The 19,974-nt window shown below is 34.8% G+C and overlaps 1 protein-coding gene across 10 annotated transcripts in view; it reads right to left on the reverse strand.

The window, feature by feature from the left end:
* Positions 1 to 623: 623 nt before the first annotated feature.
* Positions 624 to 19,974, reverse strand: part of BRD9 (bromodomain containing 9) — a 43,887-nt gene continuing 24,536 nt past the window's right edge. For 4 of the 10 annotated variants that reach the window (XM_074206774.1, XM_074206777.1, XM_074206776.1 and 1 more), the window contains 5 exons: positions 11,782 to 11,820; positions 11,352 to 11,420; positions 7,410 to 7,515; positions 2,973 to 3,140; positions 624 to 1,580 (listed from right to left, as the gene is read on the reverse strand). In XM_074206774.1, the coding sequence (XP_074062875.1) occupies positions 1,480 to 1,580; positions 2,973 to 3,140; positions 7,410 to 7,515; positions 11,352 to 11,420; positions 11,782 to 11,820 (483 nt within the window). In that variant the 3' untranslated portion in view covers positions 624 to 1,479. The remainder of the gene's footprint in view (positions 1,581 to 2,972; positions 3,141 to 7,409; positions 7,516 to 11,351; positions 11,421 to 11,781; positions 11,821 to 19,974) is intronic. The other 6 variants (XM_074206779.1, XM_074206783.1, XM_074206781.1 and 3 more) reach the window with 3 other exon arrangements.

Here is a 19,974-nt window from a genome sequence, read left to right on the forward strand (position 1 = left end):
ATTTCCTTTAACATTACTATTTTTTCTGTGAACTTTCCTCCAAGTATATCCTTCCCTCTAGGAAAAAAAGTGATCTCACTCATGTCCAATTTTTAAAGGGCTTTTTTTGGCCAAAATGTTTCTCACCAAAATTCAAGGGAAAGCATCAGACACAAAAAAGGCTGCCCTCCCTGCCCTCAACTCACCTTCATCTCCACCCCCTGCATTTCAGGCATCCAGTAAAGCTCCACTTCAGTGCCACTAAGATCCTGACTAATCCTCCTAATGGCTGGCTTCTGAAATCCCACTATTTAGTCATCTGGGTATGTGCTGTTTCCCCCCTCAGCAGAATGTAAGCTTCCTGAAGGCAAGGGGGTCAGCTACATTATTTCTGGCTGAACACTGTCAATGCTTAGCTTGAATCAAGTTATCTGAAATTGGGAAGTTGTATGTAGTACTCAGAGAAATACTCAATGGGTTTGTAACCTTATAAATTTGATGATTTCTAAGTTCTCTTCTACTTAAAAAAATTTATGATTTTTATGTCCAGGAATAAATTCTCATATTTTTAGAACAAACATGTCAACAACAAAATACAAATGTTGAAAATGCATGCTCACTATTCCTAGGACAAAACATTTGTTTGCAAACTCCAAGTATAATTTTTGGCATATCTTTTATTAATTGTTGTATTTACAATATTCTGTAAATATTAACAGTCATCCAGTAAACATATCAAGAATAAAAAAGTCTTGTCACATAAATGCTGAAACTTAACACTTCATTAAAAAATGCAGGAAAATGTACGCTCTTCCAGCATAGTGTCTGTCACTCCTTTCCTATGTATACAGGTTAATAAGACAATAGGATGTGAGTTCCCTTAACTTCAAGTATATCAGCATTTATTAGCAGAGGGGAAGCGACAATGCCACCCACCCACAAAACAGGTTTCAAGTTATTCCCTTTAGGTTTCCAAATCAAATGCCTTGAGGACAGGGGAAGGCATGCAAAGAAGGCTTAGAAACTTCATTTTTGAGATTCAGAATAACATGGGCTGGCTTAAAGTAGAGAATGCGGGAATAAAAATTCTGAAATTGTGTCGTACGTACCACTTCTTGAAGACCTTTGCTTCTCTTGAGGAAAGGAACAGAACGGTACAACACTACTGACTAGAGACAGCTTTTAGGACAGAAATCATGATGCTCAGAAACTGATCAAACATACCTTTATAAACCTGGCTGTAGAACACACCATTTATATCTTCACTATCCAAGATTCATCTATTACACTATATACAAAAACTGCTGTATGTGGTGTGTTGACATGATATCATGGAGACAATCTCCCCATCCCCTGTGGCAGTATAATACAGCTGCTTTCCTCATTCCAAAGAGGATAAAGTGGAAGTCTTTGTCCCTTGACAAAAACTTTATAAAAGCAGTACATGCAATTATTTAAAAAAGCAAAACACACACCCCTCAACAATCCATATCCATCAGATTAATTATTAGTAGAGGTTGCAGGTTCTGGAGACTGAAGGAATTCATAAGGGTCATGAACCATGTCTTGCTGTTCTCCAACACTAAGATGAGAAGGGCTTCCTATAAACATGGAAGAAAAAAATACCACTGAAAAGAGTACACATTTTCAAGGTTTGACATTGACATTTTTATGTTGTGTAGTAGTCATGAAATTCTACTTATAGAACTCCTATATAATATTATTTTATTACTCTAAATTAATGGCTGTAAAAACGGCACTGAAATTAATTAGAAAAATAATGCAAGAGAAAAATGCTTGTTGGCCAGGCACAGAATGAGAGCCTAAGGCTCAGGTCTTGCTGGAGGGAGGCCTATCTTATCCCCCACAGTCTAGGAACAGATGTTGTGACATTTGTATCTATAACACTCAATTAAAGGACAAAATTGGAGTGACAAATGCCATCATTGTGTGTGATATGCCACTGTATACCACCAAGGCTAGAAAACAAAAATCCTGAAGTTGGTAAGAGGGAGGACTTCTTTTCTACAGGTTCATTTATATTGCAGATTCTAGCAAAAGGTAAAATTAAAGATTACTCTTTCTCTGGGTAGGGAACAAGAAAGGCAATGCTTACATATCAGAAGCAAATAGAATAACAATCTCTTCTTTCCCCTAACAACATTTATCAGATCATACAATACACAATGCCCTAGGCTAAACACTTAAAGAGATAGCAAAAGAACAAAACAAATTTGGCCAAGTTGCTCATTAACCTCACATGGTTCTTCTCTGATGACCACTGGATGGAAACAAAATAATAATGATATTTATGCACATATTTCATTTGAATCTCACAAGAACTTTGTAAGGAAAGTATTAAAAAATGTTATAACCCTCATTTTTATAAAGGAATTCAAGTGAACCCTCATTTTATAGAAAAGGAATTCAAGTGTCAGAGAGAAGCTAGATAATTTGTCCATAGGCACTGAGTTATAGAAGGAGCAGGATATGAATCCAGAATTCATCCAAAACTACCACATTCCATTATTTTCCTGATGTTTAAAAATGGTAATATGCAGGTAATTATCACCCAATTTTCACTACTGAATGTAGACTTCAAATGATTAAGAGAAATACATATTAAACTGACTCTAGGATATGTGACTACCACTAAGTTACCTGACTACTTTATAACTAATAGTTAACTCTCCATAAAGTCTATGGTGTTCTATTCACATTTTCTGATGCCATTAATAGTTTAGTTATATTTGTGAAGTTGGTCAAAACAAAGTCCCTAGCTCTCATGAAATGGCACTATTGATCAGGGTATCTTAATTCTATTCAGTAGCAACAGTGACATAACTAACCAAGCCAAAATAAGGATCTCCAGGCACCTGATAGTGAAGGTTTCAGCTGATAAAAGGACAAAACAAAAACCTTCTCTTAGAGTTTTGGCAGAAGAAGAATGTTTAAGATCTAAAATCCTGAGTAATCTCCCTTTTGTAACTTACCCAGATGATGCTGATCTCTTTCTGAAGTGTTAGAAAGAGAGCTAAGATTGGAAGACGGCCTGGAGCCCACTCGATCTGTCTGGGCTTCATGAAGATCTTGCAAAAGCTTAGTTGTTTCATCTAGGTTTAAGTGGTTATCATCATGGTCAAGCTCCTTCTTCACTTTCCCTGAAAACCAAACACAACATTGTTAAAGCTCTCAAGGTCTATGACCCTTTGAGGTTATTGGTACCTCCCCCCACCTCCATTCAGTTCAAATGGCTCCAAGATGCAGAACCAACTAACAATGATGGTTGGAGAAAAGGAGGGAGGGGGGCAGAGAGAGGGGGAGAACTGAGTTAAAATACAAAGTTAAAAGTTATCACACACACAACTGCAAGTTGTCAGAAGTATGTGGGGGAGGGGAAGAGGGACAAAAAGGAACTTTTAATTATTTCAAAAAGTTTCAAGTTAAGCAAAATGTCTGCAAACAAATTATAATCATTTCTGAAAATAGAGTCAAATGCACTCAGAAGGAAAAAAAAGTTAACACATAAGCAAACTGTCCTGTTTTATCACTGTCACTCAAAAAAGAAGAGGAAAAATCATAGCTATTTCCTGTAAGTTCATAAAGATCACTCTTTCCTGGCCTTTTCAGTTTTGTCTCACCATATGAAATTTGGTGAAAGCTTGATATTTTATTTATTTTGCACCAACATCTTGTACTACTAACCTGTTTCAATGAAAGCTTTTCAAGTCTTCTGATTTTGTAATACAAATGTACTTAATTTATTTTTATCTTCTTTCTTACTTAACTCTTCCTCCTTTCTCCAAAGTGGCAGGGGGCAAAGAAAGTTCAGGATCTAAAATCCTGAGTAATCTTCCTTGATGCTAAAATTTCTGGCAGGAAAAATTATGAAGGGGCTTTGATAAATCTAGTCAGTATTGATTAAGCTATTTTAATTCTTGCCCATTATAAATTTTTTTTTTTTTGTTGAAATGGAAATAACTGAAGATAATACACTGAAACATTAGAGGACTGTGATGGGGTGTCCCAATACCAAGACAACTTAACCTTCATCTTTCAAGATTTCATGAACTTCTATGAGGAAACACCTACTTGCTAGTTAAAAACACTTACATCATCAATGGCTCAGTCTTAGCCTGGTTGCAAAACAAATATCTTCCACTTTCTTCCTGCCAGTGATAAATGGCCCTTAGCTATCAAACATTACCTCAATCAACTTTGCCTATATATTGTATATCCTCCTTACTCAAAAAAAAAAGTCAAATCTTTCTAGTGAATTTTACTAAGAACAGGGATTGAATCATCATCATCATCATCATCATCATCATCATCATCATCAAAAAAATGGATCTCCAAAGTTTCTAAAAATAAAATATTGGGGAGTACAGGATTAGGACAGCAGAGTAAAGGCAGGGAGATCTGCCTGAGAGCTCCCAAATTATCCTCTAAACAGCATTAATATAAGAGAAACAATGTGAGTATGGGAAGAAATAATTTTCAAGTCCAAGACACCTGAGAAGGCCTCAAAAGAATTCCTAAAGGAGCTCAAAAAGGATTTTAATCAAATAAGAGAGGTGAAGAAAAAACTGGAAAAAGAAAATGGGAGTACTGCAAGAAAATCATGAAAAAATAATCAACCACTTAGTAAAGAACAAAAAAAAAAGATGAATAGAATTTTAGAAAAGGATAAATAACCAAAAAAATTTTTGTAAAGCTAGAAATGATAACAGCAAATTGCATCTGGAAGAACAAAAGGTGAAGAATATCAAGGGAATCAAAGAATGTGAAAGAAGATGGCCTTAAAGTATCAGATCTTGAACTATATTATAAAGTGGCAAAAAGTCTAATACTGGCTAAGAAACAGAGCAGTGAATCAATGTAACAGATTTAGGGTCACAATAGACAGTAAGTAAATGACCGTAGTAATCTAGTGTTTGATAAACTTAGATAGATCTCTAGCTTTTGGGGCAAGAACTCACTATTTCCAAGAACTGCTGGGAAAACTAGATGTAGACCAAAAAAGGTCAAAACAGGTATGTGCATGACTTAGAACTAAAGGGTGATTCCATAAGTAAATTAGGGGAGCAGAGAATAATATACCTGTCATAACTGTGGATAAGGAAAGAATTTATGACCAAATAAGAGACAGAGCATTATAGGACATAAAATGGCTATTTCTGATTATATTAAATGAAAAAGTTTTGCACAAACAAAATGAAAGGTAGCCAAGATTAGAAGGAAAGCAGGAAACTGGGAAAATTTTATAGCAGGTATCTATCTGCTAAGATCTCATTTCTAAAAAATAACATCAAATAACTTGCCTTCTTAATAAGGGGTAGGGAATGGAGAAAATTGGGATATGGATAAAAATCTTTTTTAAAAATGAAGGTTAAAAATGAACTCTACATGTAATTGGGAAAAATATTTAAATGAGATAGATTCATCTCCTGTTAGACTAGATTCTTGTTGTCTGTTTAAAGTTATTCATCTGAGTTAATTTTTATAATTAACATCACCTCCTCTTTAATCTACCACTCCCTAAGTCAGGAAGGTAACTAAGTTTAGTGACTTTTCTTATTTCACTTTTAGATAATTCTAATTGTTAGGAAACTGCCTGTTAACTGCCTGTTTACAATAAGCCCAAGCTTGCCACTTCACGATGCTCACTCATTGTTTCTGATTTTTGAACTCTAGGTTTAAACAGGGGGATGTGCCAGATCTTTCTTCAAATACTTCAAGACACAGCTTAAGTCTTCTTTTCTTTAGGTTAAATAGCTTCAGTTTCTTCACTACTCCTCATTTCTCCTCCTCTTATACATACAAATCAATGATGAGATCTTGTCATTTCTCATTCCATAACATTTCTTGCACATGACTCTGGTCTTTACATAGAAACATCTTAGTCCAGGTCCTCCTTATCTCTTACCAGACTACTGATTAAACTGGTCTCCCTGCCTCCAATCTCCTGTCATTATAGTCTTTCCTCCAAAGGCTGTCAATGTCATTTTGCCTCAAGGACAGATTTGACTATATCATTCTCCAGTAGTTCCCTCTTGCTTCTGGGATAAAATATAATCTCTTCTCCTTGGTCTTCATAAGTCCTTTGTGATCTGGTGCCAACCTTACCCTTCCAGTATCATTTAAAATTCTTCTTTCTGTACCCTGTGGTCTGGCCAAAATGGAAGCTCCTTTTCCATGCTTTGGACTGCACTCTCATACTGCCACCTCAAAGATTCCTTCCTTTACTTCGAGATTGATGTCGAGAACTACTTTGCATAAGCCTTCACTGATTTCTCTTAACACTAATAATCCTTACTCCTTATCTCGAACTGACTGACCTTAAATTTATTTTGTAGTTTTCTCTTTACATTTATTCTGCATATACTGGCAAACAAAGGAATAAAACATTATAACAAAAGTGCAAGCTGATGCTTGAATATTTTCAATGTGACTTATGCAGAAGAAACAGCAGATATCAAGACATTATAAGGTGGGGAGGCAATTAGAGATACCAAGGGGTACAAGATTCTCTAGTAACTGTACAATGACCCATGGACATAGTAAAAGAACATGATGAAGAACTTCATTTTTCTGGGTGGATTCTCTGTAGAGCTTTAGAGAAAGCTATGGAAGAATTGTGGTCTATAGTAATGAAAGGATCATAATATCAGAGGATTCTTAGAGCTAGGTGGGGACTGAGAAATTGTGCAGTTTATCTCCTGCCACTTTATAGATGCAGAAGCTGAGGCTCAGGAAGCTAAAGTGGCTCGTTCAATATCAGTACCCACAAAGATTAAATACTAGATTTATGGAAAATCAACATTCTACTAACTTCTAAAACCCTTTGAATGAATGTAATAGTTCCCTTACATCTTTACAAATTTTTGCTATTTTTTAAATTCATGAATTCCACAATCATTTCTGTGTTGATGATTATGATCTACTTAGCCTAGCCCAAACCTCCAGAATTGCCTATTAGATATCTCAAACTGATTATTCCCTAGACTAGACATTTTAAACTTAACACTCCCCAAATTGGACTCATTGTTTTTCCTCCACACTTTCCTTCTGCCTAATTCCTGAAACTGTTGAGAGTGTCACAATTCCCTCAGGTACCCAAGCTTGTACCAAGGTGGGGTTCTTAGGACAGGGAGTAAATATTGCAATGGCAACTTATTACTGTAGGGGGGAGAAGGCCCCTGGTCTAGTTGGCAGCAATAGAATTAGGAAGTTCATGGAATGAAGCAGAATAGCAGCAAATCTACAATCCACTGAAAATGGTCCTGACAACCCCTAAATTGCCAATGCTGAAAACTTTGCTTCTAATTTTTTAAAAATTTTATATAGGAGTTAAAAAACTAGCTCCAGATAAACTCTTTTAGACAAGCACTTATAGAAAATTTAAAGTGTTTAGCTATTTAAAGACTTACCCAATGAACTGAGCATGGAAATATCAAGAGAGACATCAGAATATGACTTCATTGACATAAAGTCCAAAACAGAACTGTTATTTTCTCCAACTGAGTCACCAATCTGCTAGAAAACACAATAAGCAAGAATCATAAAGAACCTTAAAAAAAAGACCAAAAAAATACACAATATGTTATCCAATGTGCAAAAATGAGATGATGCTGGATGCTGCTCCAATGAACTTTTAGCTTGATAAATGACTGCTGACTTTCATATGCATGTCCTTGGAGGGGAAGATATCTTGGAATACCTTTCAAGAAGCATTCTTAGCACCAACATTTATCACTTTTTGTTTACCACAGCTCATCAAAACAACAACTAAAATTTAAAATTTGTTACTACTATTTCCAACTTTTCCCCATGTTTAAGAGTTTTTAATGGACAAGTATATATCCAAGATGTTATTTTGTTTATATCAAGTTCTACTATGCCCAAACTAATAAATTAAATCTGTGTAGACTGTTATCCTATCCTACATACTCCCCACCCCAAGCCTGAACATCAGCATGGGGTTATGTGAAATTTGGGGGAGCCTATAGCTTATAAAATGGTCTTTTCTGCTTTCATTCTCTCTCTCTTTCACAAAGTTGCTACTTTAACAAACTCTTTAGGATCTTCAGATAAAATACAAACTCTTCAGTCTGACATTTAAGAACCTTCCACAAACTTGGCTTTTTTTTGAAATAACATATATATAAAAGTTTTCTGAGTGTGTGAGAGTATCTCAGAGGTACACGGAATCATAAGCAACACCTATTTGCATTATCATGGGGGAAACACTAGCTAGGGGATCAAGAAAGGTTTTATATAGTCAGTAGCACTTTAACTGAGTCTTGAAGGAAATTAGGGATTTTCTGAGGTGAAAAAGAAGTCCAATTTAGACATAAGGGACAATCAGTGTGAAGGTGGGGAGATGGAGTGTCCTGTGTAAAGGATACAAGAAAACCAGAATGGCTGTATGTGAAAGGTTTCATAAACAGAATTTATCTTTCGTTCTAGAGATAATAGTCATGGGAATTTACTGAACAGGGGAGCAATGCAATTAGATATGTATTATAGGAAAATCATTGTAACCACTATTATGTGGGATGGATTGGAATGAATGAGGTACAACTATAAGCAGATAGAATAATTAAGAGGCCATTGCAATGGTTCAATCAAGAGGTGACGAGGTCTGAACTAGGATGGTGCCCATTTAAATGGAGAAAAGGCAGTGGTGGGAGAGATGCCATGAGTTAGAAACAACCAGATTTGGCAAGTTATTAGAAATAAGATGAGTCAGGATAAGGAGTTAAGGGTGAAAATAGCACTTTAAACATGAATGACAAAGGATCTTTGACAAAAATAGAAAATTAGGAAAAGAGAGGAAGATAATGCACTGTTTAGAAATGCTGAATTTGAGATAAGTTTGAAATTTCCAATAAGTAGTTATTGGTGTAGGATTGGTGCTAAGGAGATAGATTAGGAGCAGATATAAAGATATGGAAGTTATCAGATAATTAGACCCACATGAGTGGATTAGGCAAACAAGTGAGAGAAGGTAAACAGAGAACAGTGTCTAGCACAAAATCCTGAAATCCTGGAGTAGTAATCCCCCCACCCCCGCAAAGTAACTGTAATATGGAAAAGTCAGAAAAGGAGACTGAGGAATGGTTGGATAGGAAAGGAACCAAAAAAGGAGGTCACAAAAAAAACAGAGTATAGAGGATGATCAACAATGTCTAAAATACCAAGAAGTTAAAAAAAAAAAAAGAAAAAAAAAAGATGAAAATTGAGAAAAGCTCCCTCTGATTTGGCAATCAAGAAATTTTGATAGTCTTGGAGAAAGCTGTTTCAATTGAATGGTCATGCCAGAAGTCAGAAGTCAGATGACAAAGAAATGAGATGAAAAGTAGAAGCAATGAGAATATGCTGCTTCTTCTAGAAGTTTGACTGAGAAAGGGAGAAAAGATAAGGTGAGAAGTTAGTTTGAGAAGACGATAGAATACTGCTAAAGTTTTTCAGAATGGGGATGTCAGGCAAATTTGTAGTTAGGAAGAAAGAAACAGTAAATAGGAAAATACTGAAGACAAGATAGGGGATGACAATAAAAGCAATCTTCTGATGAAAATAAGAGGAATAAGATTCAGGGTTCAAAGACATGACCTAGGTAAGGAGGATAACTTTATCAGAGACTATAATAAAGAAGAGACTATGAAATGAGGATTTTGAGACATAAAGAAAAGAAGAAAAGGCAGTTCATGATAAATGGTAATGATTTTCTTGGTAAAGTCCTTAAGTTGAGTTAATATGACTTGCATGTACAAAATGAAGCTTACTGATGATTGGACCTAGAATTTTCAAAAACATCATCTAAATGGACTTAGAAAAAGGCTAGAGAATTTGTGGATAGACAATGGTATTTGGGGGTTTGGTTTCATAATTGTTCTAGAAAAACAAGCTTTTGAGAATAAAAAAGCAATCCTAATCTTATATAAATTTAGAGATACACATGAAAACATTAATATAAAGAATGCTCTATAATGTACAACAATATAAATGCTCCTTCAAACCCACTTAGTGAAAGGAGACTACAGATGCTCCCAAGCCAATGGAAAGATTCAAGATGGGTGTAAGTATGCTGTAAAATATCACCAATGATTTTCTCCTAAGTGGTGTAAAAAGAGATGCTATCAAGGACTTATATAACTGAGGGAAAAAAGGGAGGGTAGATTATGTGATGAGAGTGAGGAATAAAAGGCAGCAATCTGAGAAATACTAGCTTCCCCTTATAAGGAGAAAATGGGAAAATGGAAAAATTGTCTTCTATGGGAAAATTGCCAAAAGACTTAGAAAGAAAGGAGCAAGAATTATGCAGGATGAGATATAGATGGGCTATAATCTGCACAGTGATGAGACTCACTGATATCCTGAAGCATTAGTTTTGTAGTTTGGTGAGGCTCCTTTAAAGTATATATATTCCTCAAAGATCTCTAATTACCTTTGGAAGGCAGCATGACGTTGGAAAGAGCACTAAGGTTGGAGTCAGAGCTGGTATTAACCCCCTAGTTCCAAGCACTCACTAGCTTTGTGACCATTAGCAAGTCACTAAATCCAAGTGTCCATTTCCTCAACTGTAATATGGAGGTAGTACTTATAGTATATATAAAATAGATATAGCTAAAGTTATAATCTTGGTCCTGTACTAGCCCCACTAAACTGCAATATCCTAAGATCACCTATATAGTACATTCAGCTAGCTACCCTTTTTTTTTATTATAAATGAATTAATTGTACTAAATGCTAATTCTGAAAAATTTATAATTGATAGACTACTCTAATATTCAAACGAGGATTTCTGGTTGAATTGATTATGAAGTTTCCAAGTTAGACTAAAAATACACATTTACAGTAAAAAGGATAGAATGCTAGTGTCTAGTAATTTAATTACCCTTAATATTTGATTACATCAGAACATTCCATTCCTCAAACATTCTGAATAGAACTTCATTTTAAAAGCATAAGAAGAGAGACAAATAATAGATTTTATCTGAAGAAATTCAATAAAAACAGACTCAAAGTGCCTTAACTATAAAGTGGAAATTTTAAAAATTCAAACTTCAAGTATAAATGAAAGAGAATAATACTATTTCTCAAATATATATATATATGTATGTAAATACATGTAGATATGTGTGGAGAGACAGAAAGCACCTGCACATACAACATATCAACCTTGAGGAAGTGACTAATGAAAGCACTATATGATACATGCATGAATGACCATGACTAAATGGCATTTAGGGAATGAAGATGGTCATGAAACAATGTTTTATCTGTGGCAGATGGAGTACAACAAACCCCAGACATTCTCTTGCTGGCTTAAGAAAGCCACAAGAACCACAGAACACATGGGCTCTTACCATCATTTGTTTGGAGGAATCTGGACAGGTAGGGCGCAATTTGTGTTCTTCTTTTATAACGGGTAGGACCTATAGCATCAAAGTCGATACTAGCTGTTAGCATTCTATACTATATCTGTCCCCATCTCATACCATTTGTTGGTCTCTCCCTTTTTTGATTTTCTTGAGGCATGTCAGTACACATCTAGCCTCTGCTACAGTTACTTGAAGCTGGCATGTGCATTTTACATGCTTCTACACTGAAGGGCACAGGGTAAAACAAAATTTTGGCAGATAGAGCATCATCCAAAGTGATCTGTCAAAGTTTTAATTCATTTTTGGGCAAAATAATACACATATTAAAACATTTAAAAATAAATCTGATGCCAAAATTGATGTTAACTCTTCCAACCTGATGGGCGGGCCATTCATTTGCTTCATCATATCCTACCTTAATTTCATCTGGTGGCTTCATTGGAATATTTCTCCTCTGGAAGACAAAAATGGTGGGAACCTTATTCAGTAATTAGTTACTCCATGAAAATGATTGAACATTCTGCTAAAGATATGAAGCTTGTCACTTCTTTTAGAGCTGCCCCCCCAAAAAGGAGGCCTTTCGTAGGTACTGAAATCACAGTGAGATGAACATTTCTCAGAGAAGTTCTCAATCAGGTGCCATTCAATGTTTGAATATTATGGCAATTCATCATGGTTGCGTTTACACCATATCATTATTTAGAAGCTATCTCCTAACATACAGTAGTTTAAATTTTGTAAAGTACTTTGAATACATTATCTTATTTGATTCACAATCAGAACTAGAGTATCATTCAAATTTTATAGATGTAGAAACTGAGGTGGAGAGGTTAAGTGGTTTATTAGCTGTGATAGAAGCATAGATGTCCTGACTCTAAATTCAGTGCTCTTTCTATTAGATTGCATATTACATCTTAAAGTGAACTTTTTTCTATTATTTCTACTAGTAATTGAACAAAGATAAAAGTAGTCAAAAAAGGATACAATCATTATGTCATTGTCCTCAAATCATTATGCATATTAGAAACCCCCTAAATAATTCAGGCTATGATCAGGAAAACACCTTCAAAAATACCATTTGCATAGGTGAAGATGGACAAAGGTCAAGGAAAGAGGAGTTCTCAATGTTTTTTGTAACTTGAAGTGGTGAAAATTGATTAGGATATGGGCCTAACACTGTGGCTCTCTGACCAGGTTCTTAGGGAACTCCAGATCAGGAACCCAAAAGAACCTTAAAGCACCAGAGGATCAGAAATTGCTGAAAAATGCTTAAAGGAAATAATTGTAGGAAAAGCTTCCATCAATTGGGTACTACTAACAATTAAGTGTTTATGAAGGACATGGAAATTTAAGCACTACTAATATGAAAGTTAGGTACTGAACAGAGATTAGCCAGCATTGTCAGCAATACAATTACATCCTTGTAGATATTCATATTATCTATCATTTTCTTTAAAATATATTATGAATTTCCTATGATGCTTCTTTGATAACATTGCTCCTTGTGATTAAAAACTGTCTATTGTTCCCCCATAATTCCAAGATCATCTACAAAATCAAACTGATATTCAACAGATGGTCTTTGTCCAATGACTAAATGAGATAGTACTGGAAAAACTGACCTATAGCATACTGGCATTGGTTGGGGAGATTATAAATAAACCTGCAAATATGACTTATAAATCCCTCTTAAAGAACTGATAAAGAATTTGGTCCCATGATTTCATTTAATGCCAAAAAGCATTAAAAAAAATCATTTCATAGTATACCTTATTATCTGGCTTTTCAATGATCATAAGAGCAAGCTACCTGACTACCATGAAGATAACTACAATTTACAAATTAGCATCTGTTACAGAAGAGATGAGATGGAAATCATATAAGGTCTTGGCAATCTGTACCTTGATATAAATAGGAAAAGATGAAAACTACTGGCAGGCAAAATTTAGGATTAACATTTAAAAGACCAAAAGGAGCATAAGAGGCTCTTGTACAACTTAGAAACCTATAGATACTTCACTGATGCCACTTCAGCAGTTCCTGTGGATTTAATTACCACTCCTAAAGTTAACAACTCTTTTATCTATTCTGCTCAAAATTCTCATCTCCAGAAGCCTTTCAGACTTCTCAAAATGAATGTCCAGTAAGACATCTTGAACTGAACAGGTCCACAACAGAATTCATCATCTATCTCCCTAAACACTCCCACTCTACTTTAAGAAAGCATCACTAATCCATCCTGGATGCCTTACTCCCTCCCACCCCCAAATCCAACATTGCAAAAGTTTGTCAATTTTACCTTTGCAAACTCTCCCAAATACGTATATATATAGTCATGCAGAACAAATTTCACTCTGGGCCATGTTCTGCAACTTTCTGCCCCCCACATTCATCAGTTTTCCATTTTCTCTTCTCTATTTTCTATCAGCATTACTCTTTTGTTTCAACTCCATGGAACATCATACTCCTTATTGTCCCCCAGCTCACCTCATTTTTCAGCTTTGTGACTTGTCTTCTCCCATAGATTGTAATGCCTTTGAGGGAAGAGTCTTTCTTTTTCTTATTTATATTTCTTTTTTTAAAAATATATTTAAGGTTATGGGATTAAGTGACTTGCCCAACATCACACAACTAGGTAATTGTTGAGTGTCTGAGACTGGTTTGAACTCAGGTCCTCCTGACTCCAGGGCTGGTGCTCTATCTACTGTGCCATCTAGCTGCCCCCTCTTATTTGTATTTCTTAACACAGTGTCAGACATACAGTAAGCAGCTAATAGATGTTTCATGATTGGTGGAGTTGTGAACTCATCTTAACATTTCTGGAGAACAATCTGGAACTATGTCCAAAATTGTACATACCCTTTGACTGAGGAATACTTTAGTTCTATATCCCAAAGATATAGCAAAGAGAAGTAAGCAAAGCCAAGAGAATGTTATATATGTAACAACAATAATGTATGATGAAGAAATATAAATGACTTTGGCCATTCTAAGTAATTCAGTGATCCAAGACAGTCCCAAGGATTAATAATAAAGCATACCAACTGCCTCCTGAAAAAGAACTGACTCACTGAAAACAGACTGAAACATGCTATTCTTCATTCTTTCATTTCAGTGTTCTTATACAAAATAACTAATATGAAATGCTTTACATGATTGCACATGTAGAAACTAGATCTGATTGCTTACCATCAGAGATGAGAGAGAGTAGGGTCAGAATTTGAAACCCAAAACTATAAAATATATATTTTAAAAAATATTTGGTCAAACAAACTGAATCAGTTCTGTCTGGAGGTGGATAGCATATCTCATCAGGAATTCTCAAACTGTAGTCAGTCACTGTCATGATCCAAGTTACTAAGATTTTCATAGCTGATTAACTTTTCAATATTGTTACTGTTGTTACTGTGTACCTTGTTCTGATTCCTTTCAACAATTTATTAGTTCTTTTCAAGTTTTTCTGAAATCATCAATTTAATCATTTCTTATAGCACAATAGTATTCCATCATATTCACATTCCACAATTTGCTCAAACATTCTTCAAGTAACACTGAATGGAGAATTCAAATAACAGGTATCCCCTTCAGTTTCTAATCCTTTGTCATGAAAAAGAGTAGCTTTATTTTTGTACATAGAGGTCTTTTCTCCTTCCCTTTTTAATAACTTTTTATGGGGTACAGCCTTAGTAGTAGTTTAGGTGGTTCAAAGGACATATACAGTCTAATATCTTTTAGGGGATACCTCCAAATTGTTTTCCTGAATATTTGAAGTAGTTAACAACTCCAGCAATAATGTATTAGTGTTCTTATTTTCCCACAACCCCTCTAGAATTTTTAATTTTCTTTTGTCATCTTAACTAATCTGATGGGTGTGAATTGGTATTTCAAAGTCATATTAATTTGCATTTCCCTAATAATTAATGATTCAGAGAATTTTTTCACGTAACCATTCAGAGCTTTGATTTTTTCCTCTGAAACGATACTTAATCATATCCTTTGATCAATTACCAATTAAGAAATGACTCAATCTTAAAAATATACCACTCTTTCATATGCATATTTAAGAAATCAGACATCTATTAGAGAAACTTCCCACAAAAACTTTTATTTGCACAATCAAAATTATCCATTTTGCCTCTTTTAAAATGTAGTTTGGTCAGGAATTCTTTCCTTATCCACAGATTTGACAGGAAATTCTTCTCCTCTTCATTAATTTGCTTAGATCACCCTAAATGTCTAAATCAAGCATCCATTTTGGACTTATAAAGCTATATAAGAGTAAGGGTAAAATGTTGGTCTATGCCTACTTTCTGTCAGATTATTTTCCAGTTTTCTCAAGTTTTTTGTTAAATAGCAAATTTTTCCTTCAATAGCTGCTATCTTTGCATTGCAAACACTAGATTACTATGCTCATTTGCTTCTACCTATCTTGTACCACTGATAAACCTTTATTTCTAACCTAATACCAAACTGTTTTGTTCAGTTCGAAATCTGGAATGTATAAGCCCCCTCTTTTTTATTTAATTCTTTTTATATCTTTAATCTTTTGTTCATCATCATTTTATTATTATTTTTAGCTCTATAATTAACTGTTCGGTAGTTTGGTGGAGCACTTAATAAGAAAATTAATTTAACTAGGATTGTCATTTTTATTACATTGGTTTTATACATCTGTAATTAATATTTTTCAATTTATTTACATGTCTTTGTGTGAATTTAGTTGGCTACAGTTCCTATGTATGCCTTGGCAGGTAGACTCCCAAATATTTTTTACTGTCTGTAGTTATTTTAAGTGGAATATCTCATCCTTTTATGATGAATTTTGCTGGTAAAACACAGAAATGCTAATGATTTGTGTGAATTTATTTTGTATGATACAATTTTGATGAAGCTGTTACTTTTATTTTTGGATGCGTTTTTAGCTGACTCTCTAGATTTCTCTACATAACAATGATAAAAGTGATACAGTTTTGTTTCCTTGCTGCCTGTTGTTATTCCTTGAATTTCCTTTTTTTGACTTTTGTATTAGCTAGCATTTCTAGTACAATAGTCAATAGTAATGGTGAAAATGGATAACCTTACTTTACTCCTGATCTTATTGAAAAGGCTTCTGCTTTATTCTTTTTGCAGGTAATGCTTGCTCTTGGTTTTAGATTAGATTTACTTATTAATTTTGGATTACTTGTTTCCAACCTTTCTTAACCTTACTGAGTCTCTAATTACTCTTAAACGTATACCTTTTAATGCTTCTCTTAAGTCTTATTACTTGAATGACAAATTTTCTATTTAGTTCAGGTTTCTTTATTTTTTCTTTTTTAGGTTTTTTGCAAGGCAAATGGGGTTAAGTGGCTTGCCCAAGGCCACACAGCTAGGTAATTATTAAGTGTTTGAAACCAGATATGAACCCAGGTACTCCTGACTCCAGGGCTGGTGCTTTATCCACTGCGCTACCTAGCTGCCCCAGTTCAGGTTTCTTTATTAGGAATTCTTGAAACTTATTCCATTCATTATCCACTTTTTTTCACTTGAAAGATTATACTTAGTTTTTCTGGTAGGTTATTCTTAGTTGCAATTCTAGCTCCTCTGCCTTCTGGAATATCATATACCAAGTACTCTGCTACTTTAACATGGAAGCTGCTAAATCGCGTATGATCCGGACTGTGGTTCTGAGATACTTGAATTGTTTCTTTATGACTGCTATTTTCTCTTTGACTTGAGATCTCTGGACTTTGGCTATAATATTCCACCTTGGAAATGTGACTCATAGGGGCAACAGAGTTGCCAAACAATGCCAAGTCCTGCATCCAATGTCAGAAAAGGATCCCTTTTAATCTTTTTCTGTCCAGTTGTCTGACAACCTTGTCATCTTTAGACTGAAAGCTTCTAGAACTGCTGTTGCTATTACAGCTACCTCTAAGGTCCACAGCAGGTGTAGTACCACTGCATATGCTCTGGTCTGGTCCCCATCCAGCTGTCACAGACCTCATCTGCTGACCTCCTAAATTGTCTTGAGCTGGAAAAATGTTTCACCCTTGACCTTTTGCTAGCTCTGCTAAGCCCTAATCTTTCAAACTGGTATGAAGTAGATGAAAAACACCTACTGTCAAGAACGTTACATTAAAATTGATACAAAGCCCCTCTTACACATGCACTACAAGATGGACAATAAATTTAGTGATTGAGCTGGTTCATTTTTATGGAACTTCAGCACCTTCAATTGTCCCAAGTGGTTTGATGCTTCAAGAATCATTTTTGCTGCTGTGCTACTAGTGACACTATGTGGTTGTACATTATGCAACAACAACAACAAAAAAAAAAATAGCAAAAGAATAAACCTTGCAGATAACTGAAAAGGTACAGACAAATATATATATATGGAAGTATGCTGCAGAATATAGGCAATGGAAACTTGAATTTGAGAATGCAAGTAACAGATGTCAACAATACAAGTGACTAGAAAAAGGAGAGAGGTGAAGGCTTGGGGTGGGAAGGAGAGAAAATAAATATTTATGTATCTATACTGTGCCAGACACTATACTAAACTCTTTTACAAATATTAACTCATTTGATCCTCAAAACAACCCTTTAAGAGAGGTTATTATTTCCATTTTATAGTTGCAGAATTTGAGGCAAACAAAGATTAGGTGGTTTGCCCCAAAGGCGATACAGCTAAAAGAGTCTGAGGCCAAATGTGAACTGAGGCCTTATTAACTCCAAACCCAGCACACAATTCACTGTGCCAGTGGGAAGCTACAGACAGTTCATACTCTATACAAATATTCCCGAAGTATTAAAAGAATAGAGAGAAAGGCTTTCAGTGGTGATATAGAAAGATGGGGATGGTAGTGACCTATATTGATGATGGGAGTACACACAAATGAAGATGACCATGGAACCATTAAAGTTTTATGAGTAACATCACAGATTAGACAAAAGGATGATTTTTTAAAAGGATAAAAATTCCATATTCCACTAAAAAGATAGGCATAGGCCCAGTAATTTAACTATGACTAAAAATGTTTCAATAGTTCAATCACAAAGTATTAAATTTGGAAGAGACACATGATGCAGTGTATGAAGTGTTCTATTTAAGATGCAGGTTTTCATTTTAATATCTTTAGTCTGTTTCATCTTCCATAAGATAGACATGAACCAATAGCCCCTCTACAATGTCTCTAATTAAACTTGGCTTCCATTTAAAATATCCAAAAAGGAGAGTTCATTTTCCCCTCAAAATTAAATCATTTTTGTGTAGCTGTTATTAATTTTTCCTTCTACCAAAACCAAGACTATTTCTGTCCTACTGCTGATTTTTTAAATGCTTAAAAAGACCATTATTATATCCTCCCCAGTCTTTTTTTCTCCAGAGAAATAAACCTAATTCACTTCAATGAATTTTCACATTGTAGTTAGTGGTGGAATTCAGTTGGTTCATACTAGTTCATACCTAATTTTATGTGGAGAGTGGAAAACTTGTAGTTATAAAAATGGCACTTGTAATCAGGGCAGTTGCCCAATATCACAAATTTACATTCCTTACTATTTTTTTAAACATTCATCTGTGCAACAACGTTTTCTAAGTGCCCATAGTAATGTTCATTCCATCCATAGGTTAAAAAAAAATTGACAGATTTATGCTTCTTTTTCATTTCATTTCTTCTCATACCTTTATAAAAGGGGTATGCCATGGCTTTGAAGGTGACTGAAAGTGATGAGTACATTTTAATTCCCTCATTTTTGTTACTTCAGTAAATAAACATAACGTAAAGAGAATAGTGCCATACAAACAGGGGTGAGAAACTGACACTTGTTACCACTTTGTACTAGGTCCCAAATTTCCCTGAGATATGATGAATGTGCTAGTATTCCCCTAAGAAGCAGGACACATTGAACCAATAGAAACATAGATTTCAAGGGTTATCTTATCACATATTTCAGAAGTCATGGAAGTAAAAGAAAAAAACTCACTTCTAAGTGAGTTTTGGTTCTGCATATGTTCTAGCATTGGCTGCTGTGGTCATGTGACTGCTTTCATTCCTCAGGGATACGTTTATTTACTGTGAGTAATATAACAATCTAGTTTTGTGTACCTCTTTGTTTTTATTTGATTATTAAATGCATGAAATATTAAACACTTAAAACAATCATTAGAACATATAACTGGTTGTTAATTTATCTGAATCCTATCACTTATTATAATCCTCTCCTTATTCTAGTTATCTGACTCTAGATACACTTTAGCTTGTTAACATCCTTCCTAATTTGTGGCATCTAGAACTGAATGCAATATTCCAAACATGGTTGATCAGAGCAGAGTACAAGGATTATTTCTTATATTATATGTATTAAGTTCTACAAGGCTCCTAAGATAAAAATTAGATTTTGAGCAGAGATGGGATCTGTAAACCTGGCTTAGGGTCTTCTAGCTTAAAATTCATGATTCTATGACCTTCTCTAATGGAGCTACATGATAACTCCATTTCAGTATAACTTTGTAATCTATTATTTTTCATTTTATGCATTTAAAAATAGAGAAGGGAGTACATAGGCTTTACAAAACTACTAGGAGGGGCCCACGACAAAAAAGGTTAAGAATTACTGATTTCTA

Source organism: Macrotis lagotis, chromosome X (assembly GCF_037893015.1).
Source record: "Macrotis lagotis isolate mMagLag1 chromosome X, bilby.v1.9.chrom.fasta, whole genome shotgun sequence".
NCBI lineage: Eukaryota > Metazoa > Chordata > Mammalia > Peramelemorphia > Peramelidae > Macrotis > Macrotis lagotis.